This window comes from Bos javanicus, chromosome 1 (assembly GCF_032452875.1).
Source record: "Bos javanicus breed banteng chromosome 1, ARS-OSU_banteng_1.0, whole genome shotgun sequence".
NCBI lineage: Eukaryota > Metazoa > Chordata > Mammalia > Artiodactyla > Bovidae > Bos > Bos javanicus.
The window spans coordinates 66,087,354-66,114,298 of record NC_083868.1 but is presented as its reverse complement, the minus strand read 5'-3'; the positions used below and the strand labels follow the sequence as shown (position 1 = coordinate 66,114,298).

Genomic DNA, 26,945 nt, shown 5'->3' with positions numbered 1-26,945 from the left:
GTGGCTTGCTCACCTGGCAGGTATGGATTTATCATGATTGTACCCTTCCCACTGTCTCATTGTGGCTTCTTCTTTGCCTTTGGATGTACAGGATCTTTTTTTGGTAGGCTCCGGTGTTTATTGTTGGTGGATTTCAGCAGTTAGTTATGACTTTGGTACATTTCTAAGAAGAGGTGAGTGCACATCCTTCTACTCTGCCATCTTGTCTCTGCCAATGGGATGTCATACAATTTCAATAGTATTTTTTGTAATTCTCATGTTTCTTGTTCTCAATTTATTCAGCTTCAGCATCAGTCTTTCCAATGAATATTCAGAAATGATTTCCTTTAGGATTGACTGGTTGGATTTTCTTGCAGTGCAAGGGACTCTCAAGAGTCTTCTCCAGCACCACAGTTCAAAAGCATCAATTCTTCAGTGCTCAGCCTTCTTCACAGTCCAACTCTCACATCCATACATGACTACTGGAAAAACCATAGCTTTGACTAGACAGACCTTTGTTGGCAAAGTAATGTCTTTGCTTTTTAATACGCTGTCTAGGTTGGTCATAGCTTTTCCTCCAAGGAGCAAACATCTTTTAATTTCATGGCTGCAGTCACCATCTGCAGTGATTTTGGAGTGCCCCCCACCCCCACAAAAGTCTCTCATTGTTTCCCCATCTATTTGCCATGAAGTGAGGGACCAGATGCCATGATTGTAGTTTTTTGAATGCCGAGTTTTAAGCCAAATTTTTCACTCTCCTTTTTCACTTTCATCAAGAGGCTCTTTAGTTCTTCTTCACTTTCTCCATAAGGGTGGTGTCATCTGCTTATCTGAGATTATTGATACGTCTCCTGGCTATCTTGATTCCAGCTTGTGCCTCATCCAGCTTGGCATTTTGCATGATGTACTCTGCATATAAGTTAAGTAAGCAGGGTGACAATATACAGCCTTGATATACTCCTTTCCCTATATGGAACCGGTCTGTTGTTCCATGTCCAGTTCTGTTTCTTCTTGACCTGCCTACAGATTTCTCAGGAGGCAGGTAAGGTGGTCTGGTATTCCCATCTCTTGAAGAGTTTTCCACAGTTTGTTGTGATCTACACAGTCAAAGGCTTTGGCACAGTCAAGAAAGCACAACTGGAACTGCTTTTTTGGAACTCTCTTGTTTTTTCGATGTTCCAGGTTTTGAGCATTACTTTGCTAGCATGTGAGATGACTGCAGTTGTGCAATAGTTTGAACATTCTTTGGCATTGCCTTTCTTTGGGATTGGAATGAAAACTGACCTTTTCCAATCCTGTGGTCATTGCTGAATTTTCCAAATTTGCTGGCTCTAGGTGAGTGATCACACCATTGTGGTTATCTGGGTCATGAACATTTTTTTTATATAGTTCCTCTGTGTATTCTTGCCACCTTCTTAATCTCTTCTGCTTCTGTTAGGTCCAAACCATTTCTATCCTTTATTGAGCCCATCTTTGCATGAAGTGTTCCCTTGGTATCTCTAATTTTCTTGAAGAGATCTCTAGTCTTTCCCATTCTATTGTTTTCCTCTATTTCTTTGCACTGATCACTGAGGAACGCTTTCTTCTCTCTCCTTGCTATTCTTTGGAACTCTGCATTCAAATGGGTATATCTTTCCTTTTCTCCTTTGCCTTTAACTTCTCTTCTTTTCACAGCTATATGTAAGGCCTCCTCAGACAACCATTTTGCCTTTCTGCATTTTTCTTGGGGATGGTCTTGATCACTGTCTTCCGTACAATGTCACAAACTTCCATCCATATTTCTTTAGTCATTCTATCAGATCTAATTGAATCTCTTTGTCACTTCCACTGTATAATTGTAAGGGATTTGATTTAGGTCATACCTGAATGGTCGAGTGGTTTTTCCTACTTTCTTCAGTTTAAGTCTGAATTTTGCAATAAGGAATTCATGATCTGAGCACAGTCAGCTCCTGGTCTTGTTTTTGCTGACTGTATAGAGCTTCTCCATCTTTGGTTGCAAAGAATATAATCCATCTGATTTCGGTGTTGGCCATCTGGTGATGTCCATGTGTAGAATCTTCTCTTGTGTTGTTGGAAGAAGGTGTTTGCTATGACCAGTGCGTTCTCTTGGCAGAACTGTTAGCTTTTCCTCTGCTTCATTTTGTACTCCAAGGCCAAATTTGCCTGTAAATCTAGTCATAAGTCATTTTATAATGAATGCCTATTTTAAGAAAGCTATGTATTGTTTAAAATTTTATTCATTTTCTAATTGAAGGATAATTGCTTTACAGAATTTTGTTGTTTTCTGTCAAACATCAAAATGAATCAGCCATTGGTGTACATCTGTCCCGTCCCTCTTCTTATTTGGTTCCTATGAATAGCACCAAATATGCAATGAGCCTGCATAAAATATATAGTACTTTTCTTTTTGCTTACTATTTCTGAGAGAGCATTGCCCCTTTGAGGCAATTCTTTGGAGTTTCCATGAGCATCACAGTTGTTTCTGATCACAGAAAATATTTAATTGTATCATGAAGAATATAGGAGAATTTTTACAAAACTACTCTAGTTTTTGGCTCTTAGGTTTTCCCTGAATTCTCTGTTGGCCACTTCATATTTTCTTATAGGCCTGATGAAATTATCCACATTTAAAGTAGAAAACCCCACTATCAAAATTCTGTGGCACATTTCAAAAGCCTTAGGAATTCCTGCTGTATATCTAATGAAGTTCATATTTATAATTTTAACCTTTGCTTTAGGGAAATTGGTCTTTATTCCCCGTGAGTGAGATGTATTTTTAGCACAACAAATAAGAAAGGTTTTGGAACAAATTGTGGAGATAATAGCTTCTTTGTTCATAAAAGAAAATTTCACTTTCACCTGGCAAATGATGTACTTGATTCCTCTGTCTCATAGCTGGTATTTCATTCCTATAAAAGCCTGGTGCTGCCTCGGGAGTTCTGGTAGCAAGTCCTAAAGGAAGGGAATAAAAAACTATTGGCATGTAATTTTTTAGCCCAAATGAACCAAGAGTTTTTACCTTAGAGGTGACTTTCATAATAACTATTTGGAAGGCACAAAATTTAACTGCCTTTACCTGAGTATTTTGATACTGTTCCAACAAAGGACACTTTGAAAGGAAGAAGATTTCTTTCTTGAAGGATGTAATGGGGTTCTAGACATGTAGAATTACACAGAAATGGCATTAAAACTAGGCTCTAAGACCTAGTTTTAACCCAGGTTTGAGAACAGAACTGATTTTTTTTTTTTTTTAGCATTTTGTGGCATTAGTTTCCATGCTAATTTTTAATAAAGATATCTTAAGGGATAAATATTATGCTATTCTATATTGTAGACAGTGAGAATCTTGAGGATGGATGGCTGCATAGGTAGCAGCAGTATTATAACCTAATGATGCTGCTGCTGCTACTGCTAAGTCGCTTCAGTCATGTCCGACTCTGTGTGACCCCATAGACGGCAGCCCGGCTTCCCGTCCCTGGGATTCTCCAGGCAAGAACACTGGAGTGGGTTGCCATTTCCTTCTCCAATGCATGAAAGTGAAAAGTGAAAGTGAAGTCGCTCAGTCGTGTCCGACTCTTAGGGACCCCATGGACTGCAGCCTACCAGGCTCCTCTGTCCGTGGTATTTTCTAGGCAAAAGTACTGGAGTGGGGTGCCATTGCCTTCTCCGATAACCTAATGATAACCCTCCCCAAAAAATGTTAAACTGAGAAAATGATTTTTAAAGGCAAACCTTCAAGGAGAACAAATTAGAAAAATGCACACCTTGTGTGCAGACATAACCCTACAGTTGAGGGCTTGATTAATTTTCAACTCTTGGCCCAAAGGAAAAGGGACTGTTTTCTTAGGGGATTGCAGTCCTGTTCCAGTTTTGGTGGAGCTAGTACTGATGTTCACTTCTGCTCACCTCTTTGGGAAGTATGTTTCTGCAGTACCCAAACTGCACAACCTTACCTGGTGAGTGAAATATGGTTACACAGCTTTAAGGAAAGATAATAATTTGTATAACTATTGCTTTAATGTTTATTTCTGCAGATAGACTGTCAGGTCCATTTGTCACGGGATATTTTTATTTTGTTCATTAGTTTATTCTCAGTGGATATCATAATATCACTCTTAACTATAGACACTTTGACTTACTTTTTGAATGTAACAGTTGGGTGAATGAATAATATGAAATGATTGTTATCTTAAAAGCTGAGAATATCAATGTTCTGATTGGTTCATTGGGATCCTTTCATCTCCCAATCCATATGCTGTTCTCTCACATTATCCTAAAGGAAATATTTAATAGTCTGAAACTTCACCCTGTATTACTTGCAGTTTATTGGCATAAAAGGGAGTTTAAGATCCATGTAAGAAAGCAGAGTTATAACATGATTACTGGTCTCTGGCTTTCTTTATTTCTGATCTCTCTTACTCAGAGATATTTGTGTCGAGGTTTTAATGTTTTTTAGTGGACTTAAATAGGTGAGGGTTTGGGATCCCAAAACAGAAACCGAGAAGGGAAGCAACTACTGAACAAATAATGTAAAAAAAAAAAAAATTTCAGAGTCAGATTCTTCAGTGGTCCAGAGACCAGAAGCATTAGTACCACCCGGGAACTTGCTAGAAATACAAACTATCAAGCCCCAATCTAGATTTATTGAATTTGAATCTCTTATACTCAGCAATCTATGTTTTAATAAAAATTCTTCATATGATTCTGGTACGGGTTTTAAGCTTAAAATCCACTGCATTATGTGGAAAAAAAGAATATTGGCTCTTAAATGCTATATATACATAAAAAGGAAGATATACTGAGATATAAACATAATAATTATCATTACTAATCAGACCTATGAAATTTCCCTAAGTGTATAAATCAAAGAGACTTGCTAGAGGGCATGACTGTTTTTATTAGTTTTTCAAAAGTTAGAATGTATTACAAATATTCTTAACCAGGTATATTGATTCTATCACTTGTAAGTTATCTGAACATTTTAACTGTTTATATTTTCATTCTTTTCTACCTCTAAAGATAATATACATCATGAATTTTATAAAGCTACTGTTAAAATTTTAAATGATGTTTTTTTCATGGTTACATTTTAAGATCTGATTGGGCTAAGAATCTTCATTTCTTAACTATACCTTTCCTGATAATCTAGATTGAATGCAGCAATTTTTACAACAGCAAGAGATTGCAGACTGTGTTTTAATGTACATTTATTAGCATAGTATGCTGGAAATAGTGTTGAACACATTCTCCTTTGTGGGATTAAAAAGATTCATTAATATAACACAATTATTTTTCCTTTTTCATGACAAATGGAATAAGCAAATATTCATTATTTCCAGCAATTTTAACTAAGATAAAAAAAAATCTGTTAGTATTTTCCCCAGAAAGATAAACTGCACATATTTTAAGAAATATATACAGTGATTAGAAAGCTAATGTAAGAAAAAATATCATTCCTCAATCATGATTATTTATAGTTTAAAATGGCTACTAAAGAAGAATGAAAGTGAAAGTGAAGTCACTCAGTCGTGCCCAACTCTTTGGGACCCCATGGATAGTAGCCTGCACCAAGCTCCTCTGTCCATGGGATTTTCAAGCCAAGAGTACTAGAGTGGGTTGCCATTTCCTTCTCCAGGGAACCTTCCCAACCCAGGGATTGAACCCAGGTCTCTCACATTGTAGACAGACGCTTTACCGTCTGAGCCACCAGTGAAGTCCAAAGAAGAATGGGACCTGCCAGTAAACCATTCTCAAATAAGGCACTGAAGTGGTAATGAATCTTAGTCAAGCATTTCTGTTCCAAATAACATAATACAAAAGTAGTCAAAATCTTCCTGTTTTGAAGCAATCTATTTGATTGCATGCAAAGTCCTTTGAGTGCTTTGCCAAAAAAAAAAAAAAAAAGTGACAGTGTTTCCAGATCTGCTTTAACATTAATGAAAGAAGAAACATCCAAGGCAGAGGACTAAAAGCAGAATGTCTATTAAAAGCCCGTAGCAATCCTCATAATTAACTATGAAATCTTGAAAGACATATACCTGAGACTGGAAAAAAAGAAAACATATCTGCTAACATCACATCTATTCAACATTGTTTTGGAGGTTCTAGCTGATTTCTTCCTTTAGAAAGAAGAAATAGACTTGTCCTTTTAACAGAGTCAGTTCAGTTCAGTTCAGTCACTCAGTCATGTCTGACTCTTTGACCCCGTGGAGGATAATTAGATACATAGGTAATCTAAAAGAACTGACAAATTACTGAAGTTAAATAAGTTTATCAAATGTTCTGGATATAATATCAATACACAAAAATTAATTACTTTTATATTAAAGCCACAAAGTATAAAAAAAGATATTAAAAAATTAACAAAAAATCAAATACTGAGTAATAAAGGTAATGAAAGATGTGTAAGACCTCTACAAAGAAAAAGAAAAATATTACTGAAAGAAGAAATAAATGAAGAGATACCAAATAGAAAATTCATTGTTGAATATCAGCTCTGACGAACTGATCTACAGATACAATGAAACTGTAGTCACTATCCAAGCATGTCGATTTGTGTGCAAACTGATAATTTTTTTCTAAAAGTTATATGAAAACACAAAAGACCTAAAATAACTATAGCATTATTGAAAAAGAACCACAAAAACAAAATTGAAGGACCTATGCTATCAGCAATACTGCAAAGCTACAGCAGTTAAAACAATAAGGAATAGGATAAATGATAGATAAACATGTAAATGAAATAGAACATAAAGTCTAGAAACATAGATACACAGTAGAGTACACTAATTTGTGACAAAAGTACCATTTTAGTGCCTAGAGGAAACGATAGTTTTTTCATAAATGGTCCTTATCAACTGGATACCTAAATGAAAGTAATAAACCTTGACTCTTTCCTCACATTAGACACAAATACATTTCAAGTGGAACTTGAACTTAAAATTGAAGGTAAAACAATGAGGCTCCTAGAAAACAGGGAAACAGTTTTATGACCTTAGGGTAGACAAAGATGTTTGTAAAAACAAAACACATAATGCATTAACAATAAAAAAATATTGATACATTGAGCAATATTAGCATTAAAATATTTTGTTCATCAAAAGACCACCTTTAAGAGAGTAAAAGGTGAGGCACAGAATGGGAGAAGATAGTTTGCTCTATATACACCCAACAAAAGTACTTCGTTGTACCTATCTATACACATACACAGAATTTCTTACCAAAAGAAAAACTTGGCAACATAATAACAATGAGAGAAGACTTGAATATCTCATAAAAGATGATATTAAAAGTAGTCAATTAACATAAAAGAAGTTCATCAAAATCATTAGACATCAGGGACATGCATTGCAATTAGATTCCACAGTGAGATAGTCCTATATATACCTCAGAATGACTAAAGTTGGAAAAATAAAAACACTGTTGAGTATGTGGAACAAACAGAACTTTTATATGCTATTAATGGAAGTAAAATTGGTGTAACCACTTTAGAAAATTCAGTAGTATCTACTGAAGTTTAACATATGCATACCTTGTAGCCCCAAAACTCCACTCCCAGATACATGTAACACAGAGATAAGTTATATTTGTACTAAAAATTGTACAAGATTGGTCATAACAGCTTTACTTATAATAGCTCCCAACTGAAAACCACCTAAATATTCAGCAATAATAAACTGCACAGAGATGTGTTTGTATAATGGAGTATTACACATCAATAAATATCAGTAACATAGATGAATATTATATATATTGAAAAAAAAAAAGCAAAAAATAAAATGTAAATATTGAATGATTTCATTCATCTGATAGTCCAAAACCCACAAAACTAATCTATGATGTTAAAAGTCAGAATAGTAGGTACCTTTGTGGGTGTTAGTGGCTGAGAGGGGCAAAAGAGTGGTATCTAGTAACATTCCATATCTTTTGATATGGGTATGTTTACATGGAGTATTCATTTGTAAAAACTAGTCTACCTGAACTCTTAAGAATTATGCACTTTGAGGTTTATTTATTATACCTCAGTTAAAAAAAAAGTTTATCCCAAAAGAGGTAGGGCCAAGAAATACAAAAAGAAATTACAAATAAAAGCAAGAGTTGTGGTATTAATAGCAAAAAGGTGATATCAGGTGGACACAATATAATATGAACAATGGTGATTAACATAAAGGATGCATATATCTTTGAATATTTCCACATGAATATAAAGAATAAAAAATAGAAGATACAAGAACAAATAGAAATACATTATTAATACAATATTTTAATTTGCCTTTTTCCCATCTTTGACAAATCAAGTAATCAAAATGTAAGTAAGGACATGAACGACATAATAAGGTAATACTTTCAGCTGCCTAATGCCACACACTTACATTAAATAACTGTTGGGTCAAAGAAATATAAACAAATTGTTTACTATATATAAAATACTCTTAATGCAATCTTAATATATCAAAAGGTATTACATGTTTAATGCAGAGTTCAAAGAGAAATTTAGCCCTGTTATATCAATATGTAAGAAATAATAAATATAAATGAATTAAGCATCTACCACAAAAAGGTGACAGGGAAAAAATGAAGGAAAACAGAGGAGGGTACTAATAATGATAAAAGCAGAAATCAGTAAGGTAAAAAAACAAAAAATAGTAAACCATTGTTTCTCTTTAAATAAACAGAAAATAGATCAGCTACTTGGTAGCCTAATTAAAGAAAGGCTCTCAATCTTTGCATATGTTCATTGTACATTTCAGAGAAAGTATGAATATGCAAATAAGTAACGATGGGTAAATGATTGACGGGGGAATTCTACTAAAATGTTAAAAAAAAAAAAAAAGGTAGATAATGTATAGTATTTAAATTGCTGGGCATAAAGAAGTCCTTAAAGGAAAAGATCAATGTCTGATTATTAAAAAAAAAAAAAAAAACTACAGTAAAATACACCATAAGCAAAGTTAAAAGTTAAATTGAAAAAAAATATTTGGGTCTCATGTCACAGAGAAAATTTTAACTTATGAAGAAGACTAATTATTATGAAAAGAATAAACAACCCTATAGAAAATGAGCAAAGTATATGAATAGATAATTCACAAAATATTTAAAGAGCTCTTAAATATATGAAAAGGTATTCAATATCACTTACAATATGTGAGAGGTAAATTGAAACTGCACTGACATATCTCTTTTACTAAACAGACTTGCAAAAATTTAAAAATTTGATAACAAGTATTTTTATGTTATTGCTGGAAGGAATGAAAAGTTACAAACCCCAAGGAGAGCAACTGGAGATTAAAGGAGTATATGCTCTTTGACCCAGCAACTTCAATTTTAGGAATTCATCCACTTGGTATACCTGCACAACATTTAGTTACTGTAGCAGTTTGACACAGCAACAGACTAGTACTGAACTAAGGATACTTTAACTGGTGAAGTGATTAAATAAATTATAGTACACACATGTCATTCAATATCATATAATGTAAATAAGAATAAGAAAATAATGAAATGGAAAGCAAGATACACCGTAAAGTGAAACAAGCAAAGTACGGTGAAATGCATATGATACACTGCTTTTGTATAAAACAGAAAGCAAAAGCCTACTTCTTTTTGTTTACAAACACAAACTGTCTAGAAGGATAAACAAACTAATAATAATGTTTATTTTTTCAAGAGGATGGAAATAATGCATGGGGAAAGATGAAAGGGACAGTTTTTTATTCCATTTTTGATGTTGAAACCAATATATGTATTACTTTCAAATTCAGATTATGGATGAGAATTTAAAGTGAGGTTAAATTATCTAAATTTGATACAGGATGTTGAATTATATTTTAATTGAAGATTTGTGATTCAGGAGTATATCAAAGTAATAATTTAAGATTAATTTTGCACCATGATATGCAAAATGAATTCTAAGAGGGAGACATGGAAAACAGACACCTGTTAGAATATCTTTGTGATATCATAGGTATAATAAATACCTAGATTAGGATGGTGCCAATGGGAATACAAAAGAAAGGGTAAATGTATGAGGCTATGCTTAAAATGAAAGCAGTACAATAAGGATTAAATGGATATGATTAAAACAGAAATTTACACAGGACACAACTAGATTCTATTCAATCTATATTCCTAAAGAATAAACAACTAGCAACTCTTAAGGGAGTAAAGTGAAGAAATGTCACAATTCCAGCTGAATTTCTAAAGGTCAAAATTCACTGCTTTATAAAGAGATTACTATTTACAAATTTGCATGAAGTTTAAAATAATTTTTTAAATAAAAATGAATTATAATATTTGGGTACCCTATGAAAACAGACCTACAGTTCAATGTCAAAGATATACCTAACTTTTTGGTGCTTAAGGATTTATATAATACTAAAATCAGGTAAATATAAATTTTTTAAGAATGCAAATCATTCATAATGATTACCACCACCAATTTCTACCTGTTTAAATTTTTTTCACATACTTTAAAAACTTCTTAATTTTGCAAATGTTGCAAAAACTTACTCCTAATAACCTTTATACTCATGTTTTTAATATAATGGGCTCACACTTTGTTTTACTCCCAACATATAATTTTTCTTTGCCAACAAATACATATGTTTCAAAACTATGATCCAGAGGGCTAGTTTCTTATGCTCCTCTGCCTGTAGTGTGTATTTCCCACTAATTAAGCTCTAGCTATAAGACAATTTCTACATAATATAACCAATTTTTACTTAGCATTACTAATATATCTGTAGAATAACCTTCCTTTAAAATGTCTTTAAAAGTATTGCACTTTTGCAAGATACCTTTGATCTTAATTTTGGGGGAAGCTATAAATATTTTAAGACATTTATATTTTATTTTGGAATCAAATTTGCTTATGGTTGAATTTCAGAAATGAAATTATACCTAATTACCAAAATTATGAATTTCCCAAGAATTATGATGATAAGGCAGTGGATTACTACCATGAGTTACCAGAAGCCTGAGAATTACCACTCATGTTTACCTGAAGTAGGAGACTTGCAGCGCTCAAGTTCCTGGGGAACTGGACTGTCATTCAACTCAGTTAAGCCTGAAAATGAAATGAAAAAACATGAGGAATTTTCTAATGTTTCATAGATAATTATTAATTCCTATAAGTTTTAAAATAAGGCTTTGTTTTTCCCCTGTGAGAACTTTTCTATGCTCATGTTATGACAATTTTTTTGAAAAACTTTAACAATGATACAAGAGAAGCAATAACTGACATATTTAGGGTAATTGAATATAATGGTGGAAAAATACAAAATCCCTTTTCCTATTTTTTATATCAAATATTTTAGTAAATGACCTAGTTTCATCTGAAAGTAGACCAAGAATAACATGAATTAGAACTTTTAAAAAAAGATCTAATCAAATCTCCAATTCCAAGGGAAATGGTTACTGGCTTTTTAAAAGACCTTTAAGGAGATGTTACAAATTTTAAATATTATACTTATTTATAAAAGTTAAGTAAATACTAAGTGATGTGTTGAATGGTATCAAATTCCTTCTTATAATAAGCGCTCTATTTTCCTCATTTCTAATATTCCTTTATTCTAATGTCACTTTCCTGAAAAACACAAGGACAGGCACAATGGATTAACAAACATTTTGTAATTCCCACTATCTGCCAGTCTACATTCCTATGGCATTTATAAAATATCCTTATCATTTTCCTATCCTAGTTGGAGAGTTTCACTTTTTTTTCTTTGTAAATAGAGTTTCTACTTTAATGTAAATCCCCATACCCAGGGGTACTTAAAAGCTATTGTCAATACCGAAATGATCTTTATTCATATTCCTTTCCTACCATCCTCTTATGTAACTTATACCAATAAACTTGCTGTAGATTAAAAAAATCATAGCACTTTAGAATAATGTCCACTGTGACACTTAAGCCCAGCCATTATGTTTATAAAAAAGAAATTGTAAGTTTGGCAAGTTTATTTACTTAAGGTTACAGAAATGAGTGGTGCCAAAACTTCAACAGAATTCTTTATATATTTTGCTTAAGAGTCTTTCATCAGAAGTAATTGTGAGTATTTTCTTCCATTTGTGAATTATTGTTCCATTTTCTTTAAGGCAATAAAATGTCTTTCGATAAGCAAAAGATTAATTTACCTTAAGGAAAATTTGTTTTTTTTATTTTGAATTTTTTTGATTCCTGTATAAGTAATCATTGCCTATCCCATGGTAATGAAGATATCATTCTTTGTTTTCTCAAGAAAATTTAATTTCCAGGACTACAATTCTTCTCAAGTTAATTCTGACTATGGTGTGAGATACGGATTAAGGTCCATTTTTCCCCCCATTTGCCCAGTTGTTCCATCATTATTTGTTAAAAAGATTTTCCTTTCCTAATTGATTTGTATTAGTGCCTTAGTCAAAAATAAATTGACCACATATGCATGGGTCAGTTTCTTGATTCTCTCTTCTACAATCATTGGTCTATTTGTCTTTTTTTTGACTACCACAATATCTAATTAATGTAGGTTTACAGTACATCTTGTAATCAGGAAGTGAAATCTTCCAACTCTGTTCTTTTCAAAATATGTTTTAGTTATTCTAGATTCTTTGAATTTCTAATATACATTTTTAGAATTTGTCAATTCTATAAAAAGATATGTTGTGGTGTTGTGCTTAGTCACTCAGTCGAGTCTAACTCTTGCAACCTCACAGACTGTAGCCTGCCAGGCTCCTCTGAACATGGGATTCTCCAGGCAAGAATACTGGAGTGAGTTGCCATTTCCTTCTCCAGGGGATCTTCCCAACACAGGAATTGAACCTGGGTTTCCTGCATTGCAGGCAGACTCTTTACCAACTGAGATATGCTAGATTATTAGTGAATTTTGATAAATTTATAGATAAAATTGGATAGAATAAGCATCTTAAAAATACTGAGTTTTCCAGCCCATAAACATGGTACCTCCATTTGAATAATGTTTAAACATTTCCTTTCTGTAGATTTGAGTACAGAGGTCTTAAGACATGGCATTTTTCAAGTCTTCTATTTAGTTTTTGACCTTCTGCCTAGTTCTTGTATTATATTTAAAAGTAGAGTATTAAAATATCCATTTTGAGTTTATTTTTGTATATGGTGTTAGAAAGTGGTCTAGTTTCATTCTTTTACAAGTGGTTGACCAGATTTCCCAGCACCACTTGTTAAAGAGATTGTCTTTAATCCATTGTATATTCTTGCCTCCTTTGTCAAAGATAAGGTGTCCATATGTGCGTGGATTTACCTCTGGGCTTTCTATTTTGTTCCATTGATCTATATTTCTGTCTTTGTGCCAGTACCATACTGTCTTGATAACTGTGGCTTTGTAGTAGAGCCTGAAGTCAGGTAGGTTGATTCCTCCAGTTCCATTTTTCTTTCTCAAGATCGCTTTGGCTATTCGAGGTTCTTTGTATTTCCATACAAATTGTGAAATTATTTGTTCTAGCTCTGTGAAGAATACTGTTGGTAGCTTGATAGGGATTGCATTGAATCTATAAATTGCTTTGGGTAGTATACTCATTTTCACTATATTGATTCTTCCAATCCATGAACATGGTATATTTCTCCATCTATTAGTGTCCTCTTTGATTTCTTTCACCAGAGTTTTATAGTTTTCTATATATAAGTCTTTAGTTTCTTTAGGTAGATATATTCCTAAGTATTTTATTCTTTTCGTTGCAATGGTGAATGGAATTGTTTCCTTAATTTCTCTTTCTGTTTTCTCATTATTAGTGTATAGGAATGCAAGGGATTTCTGTGTGTTGATTTTATATCCTGCAACTTTACTATAATCATTGATTAGTTCTAGTAATTTTCTGGTGGAGTCTTTAGGGTTTTCTATGTAGAGGATCATGTCATCTGCAAATAGTGAGAGTTTTACTTCTTCTTTTCCAATTTGGATTCCTTTTATTTCCTTTTCTGCTCTGATTGCTGTGGCCAAAACTTCCAAAACTATGTTGAATAGTAATGGTGAAAGTGGGCACCCTTGTCTTGTTCCTGACTTTAGAGGAAATGCTTTCAATTTTTCACCATTGAGGATAATGTTTGCTGTGGGTTTGTCATATATAGCTTTTATTATGTTGAGGTATGTTCCTTCTATTCCTGCTTTCTGGAGAGTTTTTATCATAAATGGGTGTTGAATTTTGTCAAAGGCTTTCTCTGCATCTATTGAGATAATCATATGGTTTTTGTTTTTCAATTTGTTAATGTGGTGTATTACATTGATTGATTTGCAGATATTGAAGAATCCTTGCATCCCTGGGATAAAGCCCACTTGGTCATGGTGTATGATCTTTTTAATGTGTTGTTGGATTCTGATTGCTAGAATTTTGTTTAGGATTTTTGCATCTATATTCATCAGTGATATTGGCCTGTAGTTTTCTTTTTTAATCCATTTTTGGATTAAATCCATTTGGATTTAATCCAAAATGGATTAAAGATCTCAACATAAGACCAGAAACTATAAAACTCCTAGAGGAGAACATAGGCAAAACACTCTCTGACATACATCACAGCAGGATCCTCTATGACCCACCTCCCAGAATATTGGAAATAAAAGCAAAAATAAACAAATGGGACCTAATTAAACTTAAAAGCTTCTGCACATCAAAGGAAACTATTAGCAAGGTGAAAAGACAGCCTTCAGAATGGGAGAAAATAATAGCAAATGAAGCAACCGACAAACAACTAATCTCAAAAATATACAAGCAAGTCCTACAGCTCAACTCCAGAAAAATAAATGACCCAATCAAAAAATGGGCCAAAGATCTAAATAGACATTTCTCCAAAGAAGACATACAGATGGCTAACAAACACATGAAAAGATGCTCAACATCACTCATTATCAGAGAAATGCAAATCAAAACCACTATGAGGTACCATTTCACACCAGTCAGAATGGCTGCGATCCAAAAGTCTACAAATAATAAATGCTGGAGAGGGTGTGGAGAAAAGGGAACCCTCTTACACTGTTGGTGGGAATGCAAACTAGTACAGCCACTATGGAGAACAGTGTGGAGATTCCTTAAAAAACTGGAAATAGAACTGCCTTATGATCCAGCAATCCCACTGCTGGGCATACACACTGAGGAAACCAGAAGGGAAAGAGACACGTGTACTCCAATGTTCATCGCAGCACTGTTTATAATAGCCTGGACATGGAAGCAACCTAGATGTCCATCAGCAGATGAATGGATAAGAAAGCTGTGGTACATATACACAATGGAGTATTACTCAGCCATTAAAAAGAATACATTTGAATCAGTTCTAATGAGGTGGATGAAACTGGAGCCTATTATACAGAGTGAAGTAAGCCAGAAGGAAAAACACCAATACAGTATACTAACGCATATATATGGAATTTAGAAAGATGATAACGATAACCCTGTATACGAGACAGCAAAAGAGACACTGATGTATAGAACAGGATTATGGACTCTGTGGGAGAGGGAGAGGGTGGGAAGATTTGGGAGAATGGCATTGAAACATGTGAAATGTCATGTATGAAACGAGATGCCAGTCCAGGTTCAATGCACGATGCTGGATGCTTGGGGCTGGTGCACTGGGATGACCCAGAGGGATGGTATGGGGAGGGAGGAGGGAGGAGGGTTCAGGATGGGGAACACATGAGAAATAAAGGAATAAAAAATTTAAAAAAAAAAAAAAAGAAATTTTTAAATTAAAAAACTATCATAGTTTTAAAAGAAAAAAAAATATCCAGTAATTGTTGAATTGTCTGTTTCTCCCTTTGAGTCTGTCAGATATTGCTTCAAATACTTTGTAACTCTATTGTTAGGTATCTGAAGTGAAGTGAAAGTCGCTCAGTTGTGTCCGACTCTTTGTGACCCCATGGACTGTATAGTCCATGGAATTCTCCAGGCCAGAATACTGGAGTGGGTAGCCTTTCCCTTCTTCAGAGGATCTTCCCAACCCAGGGATTGAACCCAGGTCTCCTGCATTGCAGGCAGATTCTTTACCAGCTGAGCCACAAGGGAAGCCCATGAATACTGGAGTGGGTAGCCCAACCCAGGAATAGAACTGGCATCTCCTGCATTGCAGGTGGATTGTTTACCAACTGAGCTGTTAGGGAAGCTAGTTGTTAGGTTTGTTACATCTTCTTGATATACTGACCATTTTTATCACTTTAAATGTCCCTTTTTAATAAAAATTTTTTATTCAAAATCTTTTTGTCTGATATTAGTAGAGCTATTCCAGTTTTTTTTTTTTTTTTAATGTTTGCTGTTTGTCTGATATTTTTCTATCCTTTTACTTTTCCCATTTGTATCTTTTGGTGTCACCTTCAGACAGCATGGAATTGGATCTTGATTTATTTAAAAATTCAGCTCAACAATCTGTCTTTTGATTTTTTTTATTATTATTATCTATCCACATTAAATGTTATTACTGATACAGGGTTACATGTGTCATTTTAGGTTTCCTGCATAACTCATGTATTTCTATTCTTCTAATTCTTCCTTATTGGTTTGCTTGTATTTAAGTAAATACTTAAGTGATATTTAGATAGTAAAGTGATAAATTTTACCCTATATTTTTGGAGCTCTTAGTGGTTATTCTGAGATTTAACATATACATCTTGTAAGAATCTATTTCTGATGTATACTAAATTCCAATAGATATAGAAACGTTATTCTTGTAGCACCATTTCTTCTTCCTCTTTTATATGCTATTACTGGTATACATATTATATCCATATGTATTACAAACCCCAACAACATATTGCTATAATTATTGCTTTATATAATTTTATTTTTTATAAAAGTCAAGAGAAGAGAACATACATATATTTATAAGTTTATATATTAACCTTCTGATTTACCATTGTGGCTTTCTTCATTTGTTCTGGTAGAGCCATCATCTACTTACTCAGATATCAATACAACTTTGCTCCCACCACCTTCTTTGTGTTACTGGAAAACATATTACATTTCTATATATTATTGGCCTACCAATACAATTTTATACATATTGTTTCAGAAATTGCTTTTTAAATCAGTTAAGAGAAGACATACACACTTACTCTATTAGTTTATAACTACCATAACAGTGTTGTTTCTTTGTCTAGATTCAAATTACCATTTGGGTCACTTTCTTTCAGCCTGAAGATCTCCCTCAGTAATTCTCTGAGGATGGCTCTTGCTAGAAGAAAAGTGGCTCAGAGGTTAAAGCATCTGCCTGGAATACGGGAGATCTGGGTTTGATCCCTGGGTCGGGAAGATCCCCTGGAGAAGGAAATGGCAACCCACTCCAGTACTCTTGCCTGGAGAATCCCATGGAGGGAGGAGCCTGGTAGGCTACAGTCCATAGGGTCGCTAAGAGTCAGACATGACTGAGCGATTTCACTTTCTCTGCTAGAAGAAAATTCTGTTTTTGTTTATCTGGGAATACCTTTTTTTTTTTTAATAATAAAATAAGCAATAATCTTGTAAAGCAGTCAAAATACAAATAATATAGCTAATAGCATTAGTGGAATTATAAGTAAATATTTTGGCCATAAGCCTTTCTGGGAATACCTTTATTTAACCTACATTTTTGAATGTGGTTTTGCTGGTGATAAGAATCTTTATATATATTTTTTTCCTTTTAGCACTTTGAAAATTCATCCTAAAGTCTTCTGGCTTCCCCTGTGTCTGTCCTATTTTTTGAGTCATATGTGATAAGTCATTTTTCTGTTATTTTTTTAACATTTTCTAGTTTTCCAGCATTTTTACTATGATGTGCATCAGTGTGGTATCTTTGCTTTTATCCTACCTGGACTTCTTCAAATTCTGGAAGTTTTCATGTTCTTTTTCTCTCTTCCCTTATTCTACTACTTTATTATGGACATATTGGTGCATTTAAGTGTCCCATACTTCTCTAAAGTTAATTTTCTGCATTTTTCTCTGTTCTTAAGAATGCATAATTTCTATCAACCTACCTTCCAATTTGCTGATTCTTATTTCTGCTAGTTCAATCTACTATTGAGTTCCTCTACTGAATTTTTCTCTCATTTATTATACTTTGCAACACTAGAATTTCCATTTGGTTCTTTTTCCAGAACCCTATCACCTCATCTCCTCTTGCTCACTCCTCTGACAACCACCAATATGTTCTCTGTATATATCAGCTTATTTTTTTGCAGGTTTTGTTTTTAGGTTCCACATATATGTAATATACAGCATTTGTTTTTCTCTGTTTGACATAATTCACTTAGCATATTGGCCTCAAGAGCCACTCATGTTTTCACAAAGGTAAGATTTCCTTTTTTTATGGCTGAATTAATATTCCATTGCATATTGTCTTTATCCATTCATCATCAATGATCACTTAAGTTGTTTCTGTATCTTAGCTATTTTAAATAATGCTGCAATAAGCATGAGGGTGCATGTATCTTTTTCAGTGTTTTCATTTTCTTTGGATACATACTCAGAAGTGGAATTGCTAGATCATATAGTAGTTCCATTTCTAATTTTTTGATAAACTTCCATACTGTTTATCACAGTGCTCGAACCAATTTCTTTCCCACCAACAGTGCAAAAGTTCCCTTTTATCCATGTCCTTGTCAATATTTGTTATTTCCTGTATTTTTTATAATAGCCACTCTAAGAGCTCCAAGGTAATTTCTCATGGTAGTTTTAATTTGCATTTCCCTGATGATGCACCTTTTCTTTTTAAAAATTTATTGAAGTATAGTTGATTTTAAATTTTGTGTGTTAGTTTCACAGCAAAGTGATTAGTTACATAGCAAAATGATTTGTTTGTACATCCACATATTAATTTTTTTCAGATTCTTTTCTCATATAGGTTATCACAGAATATTTAGTAGAGTTGCCTGTGCTATACAGTAGATCCTTCTATGTTATCTATTTTGTATACTGTATGTGTATGCTAATTTCAAGGTCCTGATTTATCTCACCCACTCCCATACACACTCATTTCCCCTTTGGTAACCATAAATTTGTTTTTAATATCTATAAGTCTGTTTCTGCTTTGTAAATAAGTTCATTTATATAACATTTACTGTTGATTCCACATATGAGTAATATATGTTATTTATCTTTGTCTGACTTCACTTAGTATGATAATCTCTAGGTCCGTCCATGTTGCTGCAATGGCATTATTTCGTTCTTCTTTATGGTTGAGTTAAGGGCTTGCCTTATGGCGCAGCTGGTAAAGAATCCACCTGCAATGCGGGAGACCTGAGTTCGATCCCTGGGTTGGGAAGATCTCCTGGAGAAGGGAAAGGCTACCCACTCCAGTATTCTGGCCTGGAGAATTCCATGTATAGTCCATGGGGTTGCAAACAGTCAGACACGACTGAGGGACTTTCACTTCACTTTATGACTAACATTCCCTTGTATGTATGTACCACATCTTCTTTATGTATTTATCTGTCGATGGACACTTACATTGCTTTCATGTCTTGGCTATTGTAAACAGTGCTGCTGTGAACACTGGGGTGCATGTATCTTTATCTTTTCTAATAATGGTTTTCCAGGATATATGCCCAGAAGTGGGATTACTAGATCATATAATAGTTCTATTTTCGTTTTTGAAGGAACTTTCATACTGTTCTCTGTAGTAGCTGTATCAGTATGCACTCCTATCAACAGTGTAGGAGGATTCTTTTTCTCCACACCCTCTTCAGCATTTATTGTTTGTAGATATTTGATGATGGCCATTCTGACTAATGTTAAGGTAACTTCATTGTGGTTTTGATGTGCATTTCTCTGATTATTAGTGATGTTGAGCATCATTTCATGTGCTTTTTAGCCATCTGTGTGTCTTCTCTGGAGAAATGTCTGTTTAGATCTTTTGCCAGTTTTTATATTTTTTTAAAAAAATTATTTACTTGCTTTTTGCCTGTATTCAGCCTTTGTTACTGCATGAGGGCCTTCTCTAATTGTGGCGAGTGGGGTCTACTCTTCATTACAGAATGCAGGCTTCTGATCACGGTGGCTTCTCTTGCTGAGGAGCATGGGCTCTCGGGCACACAGCCTTCAGTAGTTTTGGCCCACAGACTTAATTGCCTCATGGCATGTGGGACATTCCCTGACCAGGGACTGAACCCATGTCTGCTGCATTGGCAGGTGGATTCTTAACCACTGGACCACCAGGGAAGCCCTCTGCCCATTTTTTGATTGTTTTGTTTTTAATATTGAGATTCATGTGCTGTTTGTATACTTTGAAGATAAATCCCTTGTTGGTTGCTTTGTTTGCAGATATATTCTCCCATTCTGAGGGTTATCTTTTTGTTTCACTTATAGTTTGCTGTGCAAAAGCTTTTAAGATTAATTAAAGTCCCATTTGTTTTTTTGTTTTTTCATTATTCTAAGAGGTGAATTGAAAAAGATCTTGCTGTGATTTATGTCAAGGAGTGTTCGTCCTGTTTTCCTGAAAGACTTTTATAGTATCGGCCTTACATTTAGGTCTTTAATCCATTTTGAGTTTTTGTGTATGGTATTGTAGTTTAGTCACTAAATCACGTCCAACTCTTTTGCAACCCCATGGATTGTAGCCTGCCAGGCTCCTCCATCCATGGGATTTCCCAGGCAAGAATATTGAAGTGGGTTGCCATTTCCTCCTTCAGGGGATCTTCCTGACCCACGTCTCCTTCATTGGCAGGTGAATTCTTTACCACTGAACCCACCAGGAAAGCCCATATGGTGTTAGGGAGTGTTCTAATTTTATTCATTTATATGTAGCTATCCAGTTTTCCCAGCAGCACTTACTGAAGAAACGGCCTTTTCTCCATTGTATATTCTTGCTTCCTTTGTCATAGATTAGTGACCAGGGGTATATGGTTTATTGCTTGTCTTTCTGTCCTGTTCCATTAATCTATATTTCTGGTTTTGTGCCAGTACCATACTGCTTTGATTACTGAATATTTGTAGTATTATCTGAAATCAGGGAGCCTGATTCTTCCAACTCCATTTTTATTACCTAGAATTCCTTTGGCTATCCATGGGCTTTTGTATTTCCACACAAACTGTAAACTTTTTTGTTCTAGTTATTCAAAAAAAGTCATTAGTAATTTGATAGGGATTGCACTGAATCTGTAGTATAGTCATTTTGACAGTATTTATTCTTCCAATCAAACAACATTTGTGTTGTCTTTACTTTCATTAGCATCTTACAGTTTTCAGAGTACAAGTCTTTTGCTTCCTTAGGTAAATTTATTCCTAGTTATTTTATTCTTTTTTGATGAGATGGTAAATGGGATTGTTTCCTTAATTTTTCTTTCTGATGTCTCATTGTAACTGTATGCAAGTGATTTCTGTGTATTAATTTTGATCTTGCAACCAAATTTATTTACCACATTCATTTATGAGATCTAGTAGTTTTCTGGTAACATCTTTAGGATTTTTATATGTATAGTATCAAATCATCTGCAAACAGTGACAGTTTTACTTCTTTTTTCCAATTTGGATTCCTTTTATTTTTTCTCTGATTGCTGTTGCTAGGACTTCTAAAACTATGCTGAATAAAAATGACAGTGGACATCCTTGCCTGATACCTGATGTTAGAGGGAATGCTTTCAGCTTTTCACCACTGAGTGTGATGTTATCTGCAGGTCAGTGATGGCCTTTATTGTGTTGAGGTATGTTCCTTCTATCCCCATTTTCTGCAGAGTTTTTATCTTAAACGGGTATTGAATTTTATCAAAAGCTTTTTCTGCATCTATTGAGATGATCATATGGTTTTTATTCTTCAATTTGTTAATATGGTATAACACTGATTTATTTTTGGATACTGAAACAGCCTTGCATCCCTGTGATAAACCCCACTGGATCATGGTGTATGATTCTTTTAACATATTGTTGGATTCAGTTTGCTAGTATTTAGCGGAGGATTTTTGCGTCTGTGTTCATCAGTGTTATTGGCATCTAATATTCTTTTTTGGTGGTATCTTAGTCTGGTTTTGGTATCAGGGTGATAGTGGCCTCATAAAAAGAGGTTGGGAGTGTTCCTTCCTCTAATTTTTTGGGAAGAATTTCAAAAGAATAGGCATTTCGTTGTTTTTTTTTTTTTTTATGTAATCCCACTTGTTTATTTTTTATTACATTTTCTTTGGTTTTGGGGTCAAAAAAAAATCACTGCCAATACCCATGTCACAGAGTTTACCACTTATGTTTTCTTGTAGTTTTATGGTTTCAGATCTTACATTTAAGTCTTTTATCCATTTTGAGTTAATTATTATGTATGGTCTAAGATCCATTTGCTATGTTATGTAACTTCCATGTCTTGTTGGTATTATCTATTTGATGGGGCATTATCATCATAGTTTCCCTTCCTTCTATAGTTCTTTAAACATTTTTTAAAGTTGCTGTGAGATCTTTGTTAAATTCAACATCTGGGCCCTCTCAGAGGCAGTGTCTGTTTCCTTGCTTTTTCCTGTGAATAGGTAACACTTTCCTATTTCTTTGCAAGTCTCATATAATATTTTGTTAGCTGGACATGGCAACCCACTCCAGTACTCTTGCCTGGAAAATCCCATGGACGGAGGAGCCTGGTAGGCTGCAGTCCATGGGGTCTCTAAGAGTCGGACACAACTGAGCGACTTCACTTTCACTTTTCACTTTTATGCATTGGAGGAGGAAATGGCAACCCACTCCAGTATTCTTGCCTGGAGAATCCCAGGGACGGCAAGGCCTGGTGGGCTGCTGTCTATGGGGTCACACAGAGTCGGACAAGACTGAAGCGACTTAGCAGCAGCAGCAGCGGCAGCTGAACATTTTAGGCAATATAGCAATTCTGGATGCTGATTACTGATTTCACTCCCCATTTCTGGTTTTTATTGTTATTTGCTTATTTGTTTAGTAATCTGGCTAGACTACTTTAGTGAAATTTACTTTCCTTACCTTGTGAAGGCTTTGATATTGTCCTCAGAAGGTGTAGCCTTCAGTGTACACAGTCACTCTGAGACAGCAGTGGTTTTTTTCAGCCGGGCTCTCTTTGATGCTTTCCCTGGTCTCTCTGGAAGGCTGTCTGCCTTTGTTGATATCACTTCTAGCTATTAGGTATCACAATTAGAGCCAAGTGATTACTCTGCTATTTTAGAGAACACCCTGGCCCAAATATTATTCCAACATTAAATTTGGACAGGGGTCATATTTGAAGCCATTCTTGGAGGTTTATTCAAACCTCAGGAGAAGTTGTCTTAGCTATCTCTTTTCTAGGTTCTCTCCAGTGAACCAGCTGACTATGTTCTAGCTGGTTACTCTTAGGAAGAACTACCTTCCTCTTATTTTATTTCTATCAAATACTTCATCAGTTTTGAGGGCATTTTTATGCTTGAATTTCTCAAATTGTTTTAAATTGAGCTAGTTTGCTTGGAGAGAGCATCAGAATTCGCAGTTCTTATAGACTATCTCATCCCCCGAGCAAAACCTCTAAGTCTCTAGGCTGGGGTAGAGGTGGTAACCTCTGATTTTGTTTGACTTTTTTTTTGGCATGAAACTTCTGCCTTATGAGCATGCTGGTGTGAGAACAGTCAGAACCTCAGCATTTTTGACTTGTCATACCTGGAGTAGAACTTCTGTCCTATTAGTTTGGGACTGGCAGGGGAAGGGAGCCTCTGACCTCTTGACCACACTCAGCAGGAATTTGGACTTTTCAACTTTGAGTTAGAGCAGGAAATGCTGGCAACTTGAAGGCAGGAGAGGTACAGTGCAAGTTGTGCCTCAGGTCTACAAACTCTCACTTTTTAAACCAAGTTTCAATATAGTTTCTTGAATCAATGCTTTTTCATTTTCTGCATCCTCTTAGGACAATTACCAGAGACTAAGTGATTGGTTTTTTAAAAACAGGTTTTACCAGTTATGCTTTCTCTCTGTAGAATGTATCCCTGGTGCTTCTCAGGTTGGTATCTGAAAAATCCATCCTGTATAGGATAGTTTTAAGAATATTTCTCAAAGAAAAAAAGCATTTCTCAATTGTTTACTGCTATTATATAGGGATATAGTTGATTTTTGTATACTGACTTGTATTCTTTGATGTTGCAAAATTCATAATTGTTTTTACAGCTTTTTTGTTTATTCTTTTAGGTTTCCTACATATACCACAATACTACTGGCAAATAAAGAGTTTTAGTGTTTTCCTTCTGATCTTTATACAAATTACTTTTTAGCTTGCTTTTTGCCCCTACTTAAATCAAGCACAATGTTGAACAAAGATAATGAGAGTGGACATCAGTCCCTTGTAACCAGTTCTAGTAGAAAAACATTCAATATTTTAATATTATTTCATAATTATGTTAGTAAATTTTTCAGAGATGGGTTTTATTCAATTTAGGATATATTTTTCTATTCCTAATTTTCTGAGGATTTTTATCATAAATAAGTTAAATTATGAGTTTTTTGCATGTATTGAGGTAATTACATATTTTTCCTTTGTTATGTTAATTGGATGTTTTGCATTGATTTTCAAATATTAAACATATTCTTGGTAGAAATCCACCTGTTATATTTCATCTTTGTTACAGACATCTGTCTTCCATTTGCTAATATATTATTTATCACTTTTGCATCTATGTTCATAAGTGAGACTGGTCTGTACTTTCCCTTAAGTTACTATTTTTGTCAGATTTTCAACATTGTGCTGGCCTCATAACCTACTGGGAAGAATTCTCTTTTTTTCTAGTTCTCAAATTGTTTGCATAAAGTATGGGTTATTTCTTTCTTAAATGTTTGAATTAGTCAGTGAGGCCTGCAGTTTTCTTTGCTGTGAATATTTAACTGAATAGAAGAAAATGTTAAAAAAACATGAGTCTACTTATTTTTCCAATGTGTTTGTCACTTTTAAAAATTTGTCACTTTTTATAATTTTTTTCCTTTCAAGAAATCTCTTAATTTCATCTACATTTGGTTATTATGCTTTTATTCTTTCTTGATCAGTCTTACTAGGGTTTTATAGATCATAGTAATTTTTTTTTTTTAAGAATTATCTTGTGGGATTGTTGATCTACTCTATCTTTTGCCCTCTATTTCACTGATTTCATTTCACTCTTTCACTGATTTAATTTCTTTCCTTTGTTTATTTTGGGTTACACTATTCTTTTTCAGTGTTTTAACTAAGAAGATTTTTTTAGATTATTGATTTGAGACCCTTTTTTCTAATTTAAGCTTCTAGTGTTCTAAACTTTCCATTAGGTACTACTTTAGCAACATCGCAGTATCACAAATTTTGGTATTTTGTGTTTATACTTTCACTAAGTTAAAAAATAATTTTAAAAAATCCCTAATGATTTCTTCAAGACATGAGCTATTCTTAATTTTCAAATATTTGGAGATTTTAAGACATATTTCTGCTATTGGTTTCTAATTTAATTTCTTTTATGATTAGAGAACACACTGTGCTTGATGTTAATTTGTTATTGTTTCATGACAGTCCATATTTGTGAATGTTCCACGTTGCAAAAAAAAAAAGTGTATTTTCATTAATATGCAGGTGTCTATTTATGTCAGGTCAATTTTGTTAGGAGAGTTGCTTAAGTTTTTTACAGGCTTACAAATTTTTATCCTTTGTCAGACTGCTCAAGTGAAGTGCTAATCATTCGGATTCTAGAAAGTATTGAGCTAAGCTGTGGCTGGCCTGCAGCTTTAATTAGATTCAGTTTCCCTTCAAAATCTTTGCTCCTCAATCCAACCTTCAAACTTTCCTATTGACTTTTTTAACGGGCTGATTCCTAATATTCCCAGTATTTGTGGAGAAAGAGAGTTGAGATGCAGTTTCAGATAGTTTAATTCAGCTTGGGTCAGATTCTATAATAACCCCTGAATGCAAGCACTTTGAGACTGCATGAATTTTCTACTTTTACCCACTAGATGCCAGTAGAGCACTCCTTCCCCAAGTCGTAACAACCAAAAATGTTTCCAGACATTGCCGTATGTCCCCTGGGGGACAAAATCATACTGAGTTGAGAACCACTGCTCTAAATTATATTAGCTGTTTTATTTGTTTGACTTACACAAGATGACTGTTAAACTCTAGAAAACTCACATCTATTATTAAGTAACATATCTCATATCTTTTTTATTCTTTGTTCATAGAATTCAAAGATGGAACCTTATATTTTACCTACTAATTACAGACCAGTGTGCTTTTCAATACAAAGTCTGGAGTAAGAAAACACTCTGTAAAACTGATTTCAAAAAGAAAGGAAACCCATCAAAATACAAAACTGAAAAACAGAGATGCAAAAATCACTTGTTTAATTTCTCAACCAAATCATACATTTTGTAATTTGTGTGATTACAAATTATACCCTCTGATTCTATAGCTTTTTCCTTTTATGTACCTCTCTATTACATTAGAGAAAGCTTACTCTTGGATACTAATTTTTGTACATATGCTCTAATATCCTCCCCTCTCACTTTTCTGAGGGATTTTGCTGCTGCTTTGTGGATCATTCAGTAGTCACATCAACTTAAAAATATGCTCTTTATCTAAAATGAAAAATATCCTCCTCTTAACACTTTCTTCCTATGCAAGTACTGACCTGTTTTTGGCACCCCTTCATAACCAAACATCTTGAAAGAGTTATTTACTTGTGCTCATTGCCACTCCTTAGTCTAAAATAATTGTGGTTTCTATCCCAATACTCTTCCAAAACTACTTTGTAAAGGGTCACTAATAACCTTCACAGCACAACACCCACTAATCACTTTTCTGAACTTAACCCTACTATATCATTTGATGTGGCTGACCACTTCTTGAAACATCCCCCTTTATTATGGTTTCTTCAATAGTCTCCTCATTTCTTCTCTTCTCTCTGGTAAGTCTTCTCTGCCAGCTACTCTTCTTCCTTTGGAAATTAAATGTAATTCCTGATGTCTTTGTTCACAAACCCTCACTTCCCTTCTTCTACTTCCTCCATAACTACCATTACATACTAAATTTGTATATGTATGTAATTTGATTTGTTTACCTGTCCACTTGTCATCTTCACTTCATAACA

General features: G+C 34.1%; 2 protein-coding genes across 9 annotated transcripts in view; one reads left to right on the top strand and one right to left on the bottom strand.

Moving 5' to 3' along the window:
- The window catches only part of STXBP5L (syntaxin binding protein 5L), a 330,969-nt gene that overhangs the window by 72,667 nt on the left and 231,357 nt on the right, over nucleotides 1-26,945 (bottom strand). For 4 of the 8 annotated variants that reach the window (XM_061401581.1, XM_061401487.1, XM_061401752.1 and 1 more), the window contains 2 exons: nucleotides 10,979-11,044; nucleotides 2,839-2,931 (listed from right to left, as the gene is read on the bottom strand). In XM_061401581.1, coding sequence (XP_061257565.1) covers nucleotides 2,839-2,931; nucleotides 10,979-11,044 — 159 coding nt within the window. The remainder of the gene's footprint in view (nucleotides 1-2,838; nucleotides 2,932-10,978; nucleotides 11,045-26,945) is intronic. The other 4 variants (XM_061401832.1, XM_061402004.1, XM_061401917.1 and 1 more) reach the window with 1 other exon arrangement.
- The window catches only part of POLQ (DNA polymerase theta), a 251,403-nt gene that overhangs the window by 186,715 nt on the left and 37,743 nt on the right, over nucleotides 1-26,945 (top strand). The gene's annotated exons all lie outside the window — the stretch shown is intronic.